General features: G+C 36.7%; 1 protein-coding gene across 10 annotated transcripts in view; it reads right to left on the bottom strand.

Annotated features, from left to right (window-relative positions):
- The window catches only part of EVI5 (ecotropic viral integration site 5), a 74,272-nt gene that overhangs the window by 32,683 nt on the left and 27,103 nt on the right, over window positions 1–14,486 (bottom strand). For 8 of the 10 annotated variants that reach the window (XM_041483091.1, XM_041483095.1, XM_041483098.1 and 5 more), the window contains 6 exons: window positions 13,856–13,909; window positions 11,542–11,574; window positions 10,833–10,979; window positions 4,402–4,536; window positions 2,136–2,276; window positions 1,450–1,608 (listed from right to left, as the gene is read on the bottom strand). In XM_041483091.1, coding sequence (XP_041339025.1) covers window positions 1,450–1,608; window positions 2,136–2,276; window positions 4,402–4,536; window positions 10,833–10,979; window positions 11,542–11,574; window positions 13,856–13,909 — 669 coding nt within the window. The remainder of the gene's footprint in view (window positions 1–1,449; window positions 1,609–2,135; window positions 2,277–4,401; window positions 4,537–10,832; window positions 10,980–11,541; window positions 11,575–13,855; window positions 13,910–14,486) is intronic. The other 2 variants (XM_041483096.1, XM_041483097.1) reach the window with 2 other exon arrangements.

Below are 14,486 nucleotides of genomic sequence, written 5' to 3'. Positions count from 1 at the left end.
AGAGTTTTCCAAGTGTAATCAGAAGAGACTGCATAACATTTTGTTTATCATCAGGATATTCAAATTGTTCTTAAACAGATGACTCATCATAAGAACATTATTGCAAAGCTCCACCACACTCCAGTAGATCTCTTTTTCCCAATTTGTTGCCTAGGTAAGGCAGATTTTGTGAACTTGTGAACTACACTATGCATCCAGGAAAGACCAGGTATGTCAGAAATACTGACATTGCACATTTCCCTGTCCAGTGAACTCCTGAAAGCAACATGGCACCTTAGTTGAGATCAGTGCACAAGTACAAGTGACAGCATTTGTACCTGAAGCTGTGCACACCATACCACGAGAATGGCATTTTTCTCAGATGACAGCTGAACAGCATAAGCACAAAGACTGTGTGTAACACTGGAGTGAGAAGTACCTAAATACATGTGAGCCAAACAGCAGGATCTCTCCGCCCCCTACTGACCAAAACAATATTGACTCGTCAGTGAATATTTTAAAAGGTAAGGCAAGAGGAAACTTGTTCAGTTAGTATAGACAAAGTGGTGCATCTGTCAGAAAGAAGCCTTCATATACCTTGCAGTTGGTTCATCTGTCTTCAATAGCACATCCTTACATGCTCTCCTGGTTTCTGGAATTGCTGAACCTTTTCAAGTAAAGCTCTTGTTTGTTTAATTTTGTGGATGCATAGATCTCTTTCAAAAAGTAACATTTAGCAGGTATTTCAGGGGAAGATTTCTTAGAAGCCTCATACAAATCCTTCTCAATCATCAGCACTTTCTGCTTACTAACTTGAGTGAAAGCTTACTAATACAATATGCACTCACCACTTTAGTGCATTTTCATTTCAGGTGCTTAGCAACTTATTCCCTAGCTATACAAAAAAAATCTTGGCAGTCAAAGTATGATTGTCTTTTCTGCACAACCCTCAGCAGGCATAACCCACGCTTTTCTATTCTGTTGCATTAAAGGCAAACCTTCTGCTAAAACACCCTGACCAAACACAGCTGCTTTGCTGAGTCCACAGCTTAGTAACCAGATTCATGACCTCCGCAGAAAATCAATCACCAATGTCATCAAAAGAAAGCACACACTGCCACCTAAACATTACTATTATCAGAATTGCCAATCAGACTTGTGAGACTTAAAACACCTTAAACATACTTTTGTTGTTGTTACACCTGTTAAGATTTAATGACTTAAGACACATTCAGTGTCTACAACGAACCCAAATTACAAATTCAAGCAGCACAGTCCTGGAAAAGATTCAAGAACAGACATGAAAGTTGGACTGCATGCACAGAGTCTCCCATCCCCATCTAACAGAAGCAAAAACATCACACATTTTGGAACTGAAGTCCTATTGTAGATAGTGAAGATCATCTACCATGTAACACCAAACTGCCAGCATCCAGCTCAGTTCACACCTCCTAGTGTTCAATGACATACCTGTGTCTCCACCTCCATCATTCTTTGTTTGGTCTCTTTCAGCTCAGCCTGAGTTTCTGCTTCTCTCAACCGCACTGTCATCAGCTCATCCTGTAGCTCATTCAGTGCATTTTTTTTGGGAGGATCTTTCCATCTTCCAGTGGTACGAGCTAGGTGACGCTAGAAAAACAGCATGGTTTTGCTGGTAATGCCTGATCATTCCTGGTGTTTCCTTACTTCATCTAAGGTCTCAGTTATATGAGGACAAATAGCTAGATTTCCCCTGTTGATCCTGAAAGCTAGAAACCTATGGAAACTTACTGGTTTTAAGAACAGACAATTAAAAACTGAACACATTCATTCCCAACTACATTAAGTCAGTGAATTGCAAATATATCCTGAGACTTTTGTCTATTTCTAGCCCTTTTTAACATGCAGCAAAGTAGGAGTACTGATCAGGTATTTTCCTCCTACCGTTACAGTTAGCTGGCAGCACAGGCCCTCTGCCATCTATAACAACTAGGCACCAATTTCTAACATACTTTTGAAGTTAAGTTTCTTGTGACAGCTGAATTTAAGGATTTTTTCACCTCAGCAGTTTGATCCATAATAATTAGTTTCTACTTGATCTCAGTACCTCAAAATTTTATAGTCTTATGCTTTATCACTGGAAACAAAAATTAATAAAATTGTATTACAACCCATACCTGCCAGTGTTCCTCCAAATCTTTGACTTGCTGCCTCAGTTCTTTGAGACCCATCAAAGATTCTGCTTCTCTTAATTTTACTGCAATCAGTTCTTCTTGTAGTCTGGCAACATTTTCCTCATCAGGGAGAGAGCTGTTCCTCTGCAACAAGGACCATCCTCTTAAATATGTATTTGAATAAAATTGTGCTTAGTGAAACCCAGTCCAAGAACATAGACAGGTAACAATTACTACGGAAACTTTAAGTGCACATCTTCTGCAAAATAAAAATCATCAAAAAATCTAAGCTTCTGGATATCGTGTGTATAAACTGCCAACTACAAAAAAAATGTATAAGGTAGCAGTTCTAGATATTCTGACTTCAATATTTCCTTGAATGGTATCCCTAACAAAACAATACATTTAAAATATTTGAACACACCATCAAAATATGGAGAGTAATCTGGAAGGTTTTGATCTAGCTGATAAAAAGTAAAGCGACAATGAACTGAAATTACACCTTAAAGCTATAACATTTATTTAGGTTTACAGGAAAAATAATATATGGAAATTCATTTTTTAGGAAGTAGGTCATCAGCCTTTGAAAAGGAGAACAGATACGCTGGCAAAGGAACCATCCGTTAATTTTTATAAACAACAACCAGTCAAGAGGTCTTAGAGATGGAAAGTGCAAGACACATGAGGAAAAAGCAGAAAGGTGAGAGAAGGCTAAACAGAAAACATGAAAACACCAGGAAAAGCAAAACAGAGACGAAATCCTAATGATGGAAATGTGGGAGAAAAACAAGAGGGGAAGAAAATGAACAAGCTGTCTACAGTATCCCTACAACAAATCATTGGTCACCAAATATTCAAAGCTGAACTGTTCTTCACTTTATTTCCCTGTAGTTGTTTTCAGCAAAATCAAGTGTTTTTGCAGATGTATAATACTGTAACAGTTGTCAGGTTTTCTTGAGAGTTGAGTAAAGCACCTGATTAACATTAACAGAACACAGCACCACAGCCATTGATTAGCATTCCATGGGAATTCTGGGATCTGTGTATTGGCAAATACAGGAAATGAGAGGGTGTGTTTCTGAATGTTTATGGCACTGTCACTGTGGCCATGCGAGTCTTGGGTTATTCAGCAGAAGCTCCCCAGATTACACGACTCAGCACTAACAGCAGTAAAGAGCTGTACTGGAGGAATGTGAGGGACTTCAGCTCTTTCTCATGTGCATAAGTTCATTATGACAGACTGAAATATTACTGTATGTCTGAGTTTGTCTGATGCACTGGAACTAATCCCGCTATTCCAGTTTTTCTTTGCAGGTAAGTTTTCATTGTATGCTGTCTCCATGATGATAACATTTAAGTAGTCTCCTGAATTTTGAGAAATACTTTATATCCTGAATTCTTACCAATGGTCAATACAGTAAAAACTACTAATAGTAAGCTCATCAGATAACTGAAAAATAAATCTTGACTCCAGTGGGTTCATCTAATTAGCTAGTACGTTCTAGTCAAAGCCTAAGTATATAGCTCATTAAAATTTCCTAAGGAAACTAATTCCAAAGTCAGTACAATAGAATCTGAAAAGCATGCTTTATATCAGGTCAGTTATTGGTGTTTTTTGGTTTGGTTTTTTTTTTGTTTTTTTTTTTAAATTGTTGTTGTTGGGTTTTTTTGGGTTTTTTTTTTGGGGGGTGGGGGGGAGGATTGTTTGCTATTTTATCTTGCAGTTAAACTTTGCTTCAAAGAAAGGTAAATGTTTGACAGTAGGTTTGAGTACAGCTTGAACTCTGGCATCAGTAAGTTACAAGCTAGCATGGCATCCAAAAAGCAGTAGAAATTCTGATACTGAGCAGTGAAGGGATAAGGGATTCTTTCCCTGCCCATAATGGGAATGGCAATATTGAACCCATTCTTGTTCCCCTTCCAAACTATTTTGTTTCACATCATCTCAATGCTCACTCTAAGCCCACTGCTCTCGTTACAGGATATCATTCTGAAACAATTGATGTTTCCCATCAGGACTTCACCAGAATCTAAGTTTTCCACTATAGCAGGCTTCAGGAATAGAAGGAAAGTGATCAGTTATTCACAAACCTTTCCCAGCGCAAACAGACCTTAGTTTTATTGTTGTGCTTTCAGGTTTGAAAAGCATCTTGCAATCACAGAAGCATAGAAGAGAAGGTTCTAGAGACAGTTCTGCTTGCTAGGAAAGACAGGGACCTGTAGTTTGTTTCTAGTGCTGTTCTGTATAGAGGGTCCTGGTATGATTTACCTTTTCCATCTCTAGAACTTTATCTTGCATCTCCTTCAGGGCACAATGGGATTCTGCTTCACTCAGCCTGGCTTGGACCAGCTCTTTTTCCAGCTGTAGCACAAAGTCTTCACTGTATCGTGAACTGCATTTATGCTACAAAGTTTGCAGAAACATGTTTAGTATGAAGTACAGGTTGTTTGAAAGGGGTTTTATATATCAGATTTGGTGGGACAAGTACATTCAAATGTTTAATATCAGGAGTACCAGCATAAGTGCTTACCATATATGTCTATTAATGTCAATCCAGTCTACTAACAAACGTATCCCTACTGCTCTGTGTCTCAAACAACTGCACCTCCACACAGCCGAATGTGCCTGACAAAACTGAGGCCCCTAACTAGTACTGACAAGCAGCAACTCACACTTTTCTCTCATTGTCAAGCAAACTGAAAGATTCTCAAACGATATGTGATTATTTTGTGATCTGCAGAAAAAGATGGTGGGGAAAGACTAACTAATTACAAGGTTAGTACAAGTATCACTCAATCCTTGTTCACTTGAACTCCAAATCAACAGAATCCTTCCATATCCTGGCTTTGAAATAAAACTACATAGCTTCAATGAACAATGACTTTGGTTTGCCCTTCACTCCAGCTCTTGGGTCTCATTTGCTCACACTCTATATATTCCTTCTGAGATTCAGATACATCCAACTGAAGCACTTATATTTAAAAGACTCTCTTAACTTTTCTCCCCAATCAACAGTTAAAAAATCCATTTTATTTCTTTCCTGGGTCACTTTAAAATGACCTGTCAGTTTGACAGATTGTCAAACTTGCTTGATAGGCAACACCAACCTAAATCAGCCTTTAAATTTCTGATTGAAGAAAAAAGTGGGCATTGAAGTCCTCAAAGTGTAGTTGTTTAGTTAATATGTTTACATAGCTACCCTGAAAATTATGTTTAGAGGAAAATAATATAGTTTTGGTGTCATTAACTACATTGTGAAATATAAGTACTATGCTTGGATTCATAGATTCAGTTTTAATTAACAATTCAACTTTTTTAAGATTATTCATTATATTAAAGATACAGCTGTGTCTTATGTTTGCATCAAGCAATTTAGTTTTCTGCATCTAAAAAACAGTAAAAAAATGAACAGAAGTCTTCAGTTCCACATGCTTCTGTTACGGTGTGACACTTCCTGACTTTTTATGTATAAATAAAAGGCAAACAGGACAAAACAAAGACTTAAATGTAACTATGTGGTCAAGGAATTTTTTTTCATTTGTTTTTATACTTCTGCATGCCAATTAAACCTTTTGTCAAGACTTACAGTACAATCCAAATTCAAAATTTACTCTACAGAGTTACACTCTACTCTTAGTGTTACCATATTTCTTGTATATATGTGCCTACAGAAGCTGTAATGGAGGGGATATGTACAAAGCATTAAAAGGCAAAGGCAGCTCAGGCAGGCAGTTTTTAGTGTCATTGACACTGTCCACTTAAGCACGTGAACACACATGGAACACAGATACACTATGATCCTTGTACATTAATACTAATCTTTCCCTTATACAATACTAATTGAATTCCTATTGTTTTCAACCCACACAGTATTCCTGCCTCAGCAAGCAGTGGAGGCAGACCTGATCTGAGTGTAAGGAAGAGGATGGTGGACAATGCTGATTCATTTCTACAGTTGCTTCACATCATGTAGCAACACAAGTAGCATATGTAACATATGTAATACCATGCAGAGGCAGAGAAGAAGCAACCACTCTCTTATTCCCTGGCTGTTTATAGAGGTTCATCCCACAATACACACAGTAACTTAAATGGACTCTACATTTCATGTTCCAGATTCCTGTGATACATACGGAATGAGAGCAAATGCAGTGTTCTCCAGGACATCGAGAGAAAACAGCAGACTTGAAGAATTGAATACACGCTGATTTTGCAATAAGGCAAGTGTATTCTATAAAAATCTAATTGATGTTTATCAAACAATTAGTAATGGAGAATGTAAGAAAAGTTATGAATCCAGTTTCAAGCATGAGCCATGCCTTATTTAAATATGTCTTTAGATTTTGCCTGCCCAAGGAATATGTTAAGAATACTTATTTACTTAGCCACAACAAACTCTAAATCAAGTCTTGATACACAAAAAAAACCCAGCAAAGACCAAAACAGACTGAAGAAATAAAGATTCACAAATTAGAAGTTGTGCATTTTGCTACCTAGTAAAACAAAGCACAATTTCAATAATTTAGTATATAAAAGTAACACAAGTTTATAGTTAAAACAGCATTGGAAAACTACTTTTAAATTGACTGCAGGAAAAAAAAAATCTGCTTTTATATATTTGCCTTAAGCCCTAGAATTTCTGACAAAAGCCACAATGCAAATACAGATTTTCAGACATCAAATATTTTAACCACAGTAACACTTTCTTGCCTACGTTCAAGAGACATAAGTAATGTAAGTTTTATAAATATAAAACTGTAGTTCTACAGCCATTTAATTCTGAAAGAAACAAGTCCTTGCTGGGCTTCATACAACTGGTTTTATTTCCACCCAACTTTTCTTAAACATAACCATACCAAATATTATTTTGGCTGATGACAGATATAATTACATAATGTTTCTCCAGTATACTGTACTGAAGAGCAATTAACAGATGATACAGCAGCTCCCAGCTAACTTTGTTTATACATTTGAGCACTATCTGTAGTGCTTCCCTAAACACAGTATTCTTATTTTCTGCTTTTTTGTTGCAAATCAGAACACAGTATTAGGAAAGTATACTGTAAAATAAAGTGAAGCCTTTCATAAAGTTGCAACACTTATTTACAAGCATATATTCCCAATATCAATTACTATGTTCTTAATTATTATCAGTCATTTTAGCATGAGTTCCTGAAAAGAAACTATGCATTGTGAAGTTGCTGTAACAATAACCAAATACATCACTATAAATTACCTTTCAAAATGCATATGCTTCCATCTGAATGCTTAGTCAATTAAAATTCTATCTTCACATAATATAGCTGAAGAGCCTATTTAAAAATAAGATGTGAACTAATTTTAGCTTGATTAGCCTCCAATTTATCAGATTCAATTTTAAAGCATTCAGACTGATGAACTGGGTAAGCATTGACAATTACAGTGTCAAAGGGAAAGACAAGATTTGCATTCTGGAGGTGTTTACATCCAGCAAGAAGCTACCCCTTTCATTTAGAAACACAAGGAAGAAAAGAACAGAGAATAAAACCTTCAGCACATAATTATCTGGAGTAAGTTACAACAGGCTGATTACCCTTTCCCCTAACTCCTCAAATACCATTGCTCTTAGCATGCCTCAAAAGAAAACTGTATTTAGTTCAAGTCAGGCAAAACTTCCTCTATGCAGTTCTCAATTTACTAGCAGTATGAGGAAGAAGCCACCTCCCTCTTAATCACTTGGTAAACACAGTGACTTGCCTTTGGCAAGCTTCCATATCTAAAGACCAGACAAGCCAAAGAGAGATTAGTATCATTCGTTAGTAAAATGATTACCGTTTTAAGTAGACTCCACACTTCATTATGAAGTCTTTCTGGTTCAACTAAAAACTCCCTATAAATAGTTTAGCACAGGAAAAAATAAACTTATATGTAATTTGGGCTTCTGGTGCTGGGCTTTGATCAAAAGAATACTCCTCTACCCATCTCTGTATTCAGAAGTGCTTCAGGGGAGAATTTCTTCAGACACAAATCCAGTAAGTACTTTCAATACTTACCCTTAAGCCATCCAACCTATGCTATCCAATCTCATAGAACAGAGAGCATAAACCCTTGGTAATACAAAAATACAAATGCATAACCTTTTTACAAAGGCTATGTCAACCTTCTCAGAAATACTATTGTTTTGATAATTTTTTGCTACCAAATGCTATTGTTTTGACAATTTTTTGCTACCAATAAGCCAGTGGGTTTTTTAAATTGCACAGCGTTGTTCAGAAGAGGCTGCTGCAAGTACCCTTAGGCAGTTCTTTCCATACATTTCTATTCAGAGATTCATATCCAAACATTAGCTTTTTATCATGCTGAAACAGACAATTCAAGACTGAAAAAGATGTAGATGGTAAAATATATACAATAGATGCTGTATCTTTAAATAAGCACAGAAACTATGCAGTGATTTACAAGTTTACAGTGCAATCATTTTTGCTAGCAATAAACACAGCTGAAATATTTAGAGAAGAAAACATTAAAGCAGATAGTCAGAAGACAATACTGAAAAGGAGTATTGCCAAGAACAAAGCTACTGGCACGAGAAAGTGGCAAAAATTTAACCAGTGCACAGTAAATGCCAAAATTCCAGATAAATCCATGCATTCTCACCAGGTGGCGCCCTAAACGCACGCAGCTGCTTACATTCGTCGCTCTCACTCCCTTGCTTGGAGTTAAAGCCTGTTCAATTACACATCTTACTGGTGCAGCAGGATCTAGCAAACGTTCCTCACTTAAACCACTTCAACTCTTTCACCACGTTTTCTAACTCTGGTGGGTCTCAAAACCACAGTGCTATTCCTTGCACTTCAGAATAAGCCAGCACAAATATTATTATTAGGCACAAATCTGTCTATAACCATATGGATTTACAGTCTCAGCTCCACACACACAGTCAGACAGCTTCACGTAGCCATGTTCACATAGCCATGTTCACGTTTAAGTGGAGGAAAACAATGCTGCAAGCATGGAAAGAAGGAAGCGGGCTCATAATTTAACCTACTCTCCACCCCTACAGTACTCATCCAGTTGCCTGCACTCACAGCTCCAACCCAGCCAAATTTGCAACCCACAGTTACGTAAGGTTTTGCTCAGGATCAGTTCCCATACCTAGGCAATCTGTCAGGCCTCCCCATCACTGGTACTCTGTAAGGTCCCCAGCATAAAGGCATTAGCTTTAAAAGTCATAGTCCCACCAATTAACAAATAAATAAATATAGTGTCTTAGTCTTCTTCTAGTAACTTTTAATTGCATACAGGTCATTAACATCGATGCCTCAAAAAATACATTCCAAAGGTGTGTGTACTATTGTAATCAGACAATACAGCTGGATATAACAGTTGGATATCCAAAAGTCTATAAACACTTCACATTGTATTTCACTTGAAAGATTACAATATATCTAAAAATGTTGAAAAGTATTACTAGACCATCCCCATCTTCCTAATCATAATTTCTTCATATTTTTCCCCCTAAAGAAATTGTTCAAGTTCAATAAAAAGCAGCATTTCACATGAGAGAGTAACAGCTCATTCATCACTTTGTACAACTATCCTAAAATACGTACCTTTTTACACTGAAATGCATTAAACATACATAATAAACTAGTTCTAGAATGTTGCATTTAAGTTGTGATTTCTTTTCAGTCTAGCAACAAATTTCATCTTTACCTTCCAATATGAGACACAGGTATTTCTTGAGCTTTGGTGGAAGACAGGTAAAACAAACTGCCATACTGACATTAAGGAACCTGGTAAGGAGCTGCCACATACTTAGTTTAATTAAGTCGTATTTCATGCACCTGAAATTCCCAAGACTCCAGACAAGTACTTGGATACCACTTAAAACAATATGAAGACATTCACATCAACACTAGTGCACAGTCTATTCAGCAAGTGAAGATGCTAAAATGCTTCCCTCTGTCCCCCCGAAGAGAAGATACTGAGCACTTCAAGTGCCTTAGGGAAAGTAACTTCAGTGTTACAGCAACAGTCAGAAGTCTTGAACACTTTATTACCTAAAACACAGAGTGCACCCAAATACAGCACTATAAAAGGCTACTAAAATTTATTTTCCTGGTCCATATGCCCATAAATCCACACTTTTAAGTCAAGTTTTGTAGTTGCAAAATCAGGGATGATACTCCTCTACTTCAGCAAGCAGTAAATTTTAGCATACTTGGAAAAAAACAAATACGTGTACACAGAAGAAACATTAACATGAAAGAAACTGACTTGAATTATACACTAGGTAAGGGCACTGTGAATCAATTCTCAAATTTGAGTATTCAGAATGACACAACTTGCAATGACTAGATTCTTAGCATTAAGAGCTATCAGAGGTTATATGTGTGGTTTTTTGTTAGTACTTCTTTTGTGATGGAAGGGTTTTGGCTTGGTTTGTAGGGTTTTTTTGCTTGGTGTGTTTCATTGTGGGTATGTTGTTTAGTTTTTTTAATTAAGTCATAACTTACACCTATCCAGGGTTATGAATCTCATCTATCAGTAGAACAGAGCAAAATTTCATTTAATCCAATTTGTGTAATTTTAAGAATGCAAATCACAATGAACAGGGGTTTACAAAGACAGCACAGAGACCATGTCATATAATGATGAGGAAAAATAAACACATGTGAGGGAAGAAAAATGAGATGATGTGCTGCCAGGCTCCTTACCCATTGCTGCTGTTGCTGGAGCTCCCTGATGGTATTCTCAGCTTGCTCCAGTTTAGTATTGGCCTCATCACTCTGCTGTTTGATGGTGGCCAGCTCCCGTTTTATGAGGTAGTTTTCCTCAGCCTCCTGGGCCCTTGTCACTTGTCCCTTAGGACATAATTTATTTTTTTAAGCACTTGATGACAAATCCAAGGAAAACTGCCTTTGTGATGCTTAGCTGCTTATTTCATCAGATTGGTTTTGCAAACAGCACACAGTACAATTGGTAGAAATTTTAGGACCAAGTAGTACTAAACAGCTGCCTTAGTACTTTATTACAAAGTTCAGTATCCATTTAGCAAGCACCGTTCTGTACTTGCATTCAATAAAATTCCTTTCATGCATTATTACTCAGTTGTACATGCACAGATTGAGGTTCACAATATTCAATTTCATTGTTAATACAGTGTCATAGAATCCATTTGCCACAGGAATTTGTACAAAAAATTACAATAGGTTAGGACAATTACTATAACGTGCAGGTATTGGGTTTATATATTTTTAGTAAATAAAATTAAACAAGTTTCTAGCAAGATGTATTAGCTCTGTATTTATTCCAAATCAGCAAAGCAGGGACAGAATACAGCATGCAAATATGCATGCATTAAAGCAGTTGGGGTTTTTTATGAGTAGGAAGAGAGTCATACAGTAAAAGACTAAAAGACTATACCTGGATCAATCTATCTGCCAAGGAAGCACTTTCCTACAAAGGAAAAATTCAGATAGGAATGAGGAAAAGGGAAACCAAAATACAAGGGGCTGATAATAGTGACAAAAAAGACCAAGAGCTGATAGAAAGAAAATGCCCAAATTCTACCCATTTTTTTGTGCAAACTCTTTTTGCAAAATTAACAACTCTTCATATGAATGAAGGCAACTCAGTCCAAAGGTCCCAGGAAGCAGCCTCTTCTCCAACAGATTTAACACAGTCCATCTGTGATACAAAAAGGTTTCAAAGCCAGATTTCTGTAACATTGTAAATTCACCTACAGGAGATTGGGCATTTTTATCTGAATGGCTTGCTCCCTAATTAACGAAAGTTACTGAAGCATTATCTGATAGGATCGAATAGATAGATGCAAGACACGATCTACAGTCCCCCCACAACATGAAACAAAGGCATAATTTGAGCACAGAGGGAACTCCACTAGGCACTGAGGAACTCATGCACAACTACAGCTTCCACTAAGATGAAGCAGGGCAGTTAAATGGTGCAAACTGACAGACAAGTAGGAAATGTCAACTATGACAGCTAATGTTCTGTTTTACTGAACTCTTGCAGTAACTCATTCAGCAGTTCATAGATTCTCTTTTCTTGCCAAACTTTTGCAAAAAAAAACCTTCATTTTTGCACAATGACAAGCCCTACCGCTGCGTTTAATTTCTACTTTATCACCCCTGAAACCACTCAATTTTTTTGAACATTCTGCAACACAGAAATACATCTATTCACAGACCTTCTTTGTCCTTGAAGCTTTTATTAAAATTGAAGTTCAAACTAGTAGATAAGAGCTATTTCTTAGAAGCTAAGGTACACTAAGGAAATCACAACTAAATCAGATGTATTTGAATAAAGGAAAAATATTTCAAAAGTAAGTTTCCAACAGAAGAACTTAAAAGTATTTTTCACACTTTATGATGTTTTTCAAATGCTGCGATGATAACAACCTTCATGAATTCTTATTAATATAATAATATTTTCCAATTTTGAATTGTTTTAATTCCAATCAGATTGGGATAATCTGAAGGTGAATTCTGAAATTCTAAGCACAGAACTTGCAAAAGCACTAGCATGTAGCAGTTCATCCTGGACTTTAGAATTAAAAAAAGAAAATATATCAAACCTCTACAAGTATAAAACAAGGATAGTAACTATTACATATTTACCAAGGTCATTGAAATTATTCACTACAGCTTCAAGCTTCTTAAAGAGAGCCTACTCTTTTCCATTCATTTTATCTCCAATACTAGAAACAATACAACAAATTGTATTGTTGGTAACAACTTTCACAACGTACCCTTATTATGCAACTTTTCCAAATTAAATTCTGAAATCAGTTAATTAGAATTTGACATAGACCCACTTCTTTTCAAGAAATTGCATTTGGGTTTAACATCTTAAATGTGATGTCTTTCAATTATGTCACTTTTAATTGAAACATTACCATTTTCTTCCCTGTGAAACGTGAACAACTCTTTTCAACTCACAAGAGCATTCAATTCCATTTGTTGAAAGATGGTCCCTCTCGGTGCTTAAAATGGGCAGGAATGCTCTCATTCCTGAGCAGAGCAGCTCAGATGCAATCTGCCACAGGAAGTGTGATACCAGGATACAGCAGAGGCCACTGGAGAACAGTTGGCAACATCTCCACAGCAGTCCTCATGCATACTTTCGAGGTTTTAGCCAGTTACAAAAAAACCTAACGAAACTCTACTCCAGATTAAACACAAGAGAAATAAGTATTTGGATATCCTCCCCACCAGGTACCCAGAATTGCCACAAAACCTCAAAACCACATAGAATGAATGAATGGCAGTGCTCCTCAATATGAATGCTGCAACATCTCTCTGGTCATTTGGTAGGTCTGTCATTTTGCTCCTACATAAAAACGTGAAGGAACTTCAGATTTTGAAAACTGAGGATTCTCTCACAATGACCTTTTTTCCAAACAACCAGTCCACTATTTCATGGAGTCTTCTGCATATGCTTCTAATTCAGAAAGAAAGCAGTACAACACAAGCTGAGTATGTCAAAATGTGTGATTTTATAATCACTAAGAAGTAGACATAACCGTACATATTTAAAGCATTGACCTTAATTGCTTAGTGATAGCCATGTTATTTGGCTAAGAACTGCTAGTAAACACCAGAGATTATCAGGAAAACAGTAAACTATAATTCTGAGATTCCCATTTCATATAATGAAATTGCCATCAACAAAGTCTAAATTAGCAGAGATTAAATCTAATCCCCAACATACTTACTTTTTCTAGTGTTTCAATACGCTGTTTTAGGAGTCTGTTTTCAGTTCGTAACCTCTGGAAAGTAAACAGTTCACAAATCCATTTCCCAAGTTATGAATTGAAAGTCTGATAAAAGCACAGCAAACTAACAACATTTTTATCTCATCACATCCATGAAAACCAATATAAATACAAAAATAATTTGTGACCTTCTTAACATCCTTTCATATTATATACTAGCTCATAATATGAATTTCAACAGCTTGGTACAGCAAAAACAAGAACACATCTCATGTTATGTGAAAGCATCTATGTTGCATTTGCTGAAAGCTGTATGTCTGCAGGTGAACCATGGGGCTTAACCCCACACCAGACTTGACAGCCTCCCCTTCATAAACAGGGTCAAAGTCTTCCTGGTTATGGGGCATGACAGTGCACTCCCTGCAATAGGACCGGCTAATGAGGCAGCTACAAGGTTTCCTTCCCTTTCCTCACAAGAATTTACATTCATCTGTAAGGTTATACTGACAATTACCTCACATGTCCCAGAAGTAAGAGAGAATTGTACTGAACTCTATACTTTACAAGTGCACTTCCTGTAAACTTAAGCAGTCAGCATTCAGACAGAAGAGATCCCTACCCCTCAGAAGAG

Source organism: Pyrgilauda ruficollis, unplaced genomic scaffold, assembly GCF_017590135.1.
Source record: "Pyrgilauda ruficollis isolate IOZ18807 unplaced genomic scaffold, ASM1759013v1 scaffold6, whole genome shotgun sequence".
NCBI classification, from domain to species: Eukaryota; Metazoa; Chordata; class Aves; order Passeriformes; family Passeridae; genus Pyrgilauda; species Pyrgilauda ruficollis.
This window is presented reverse-complemented; position numbering and strand designations above follow the sequence as displayed.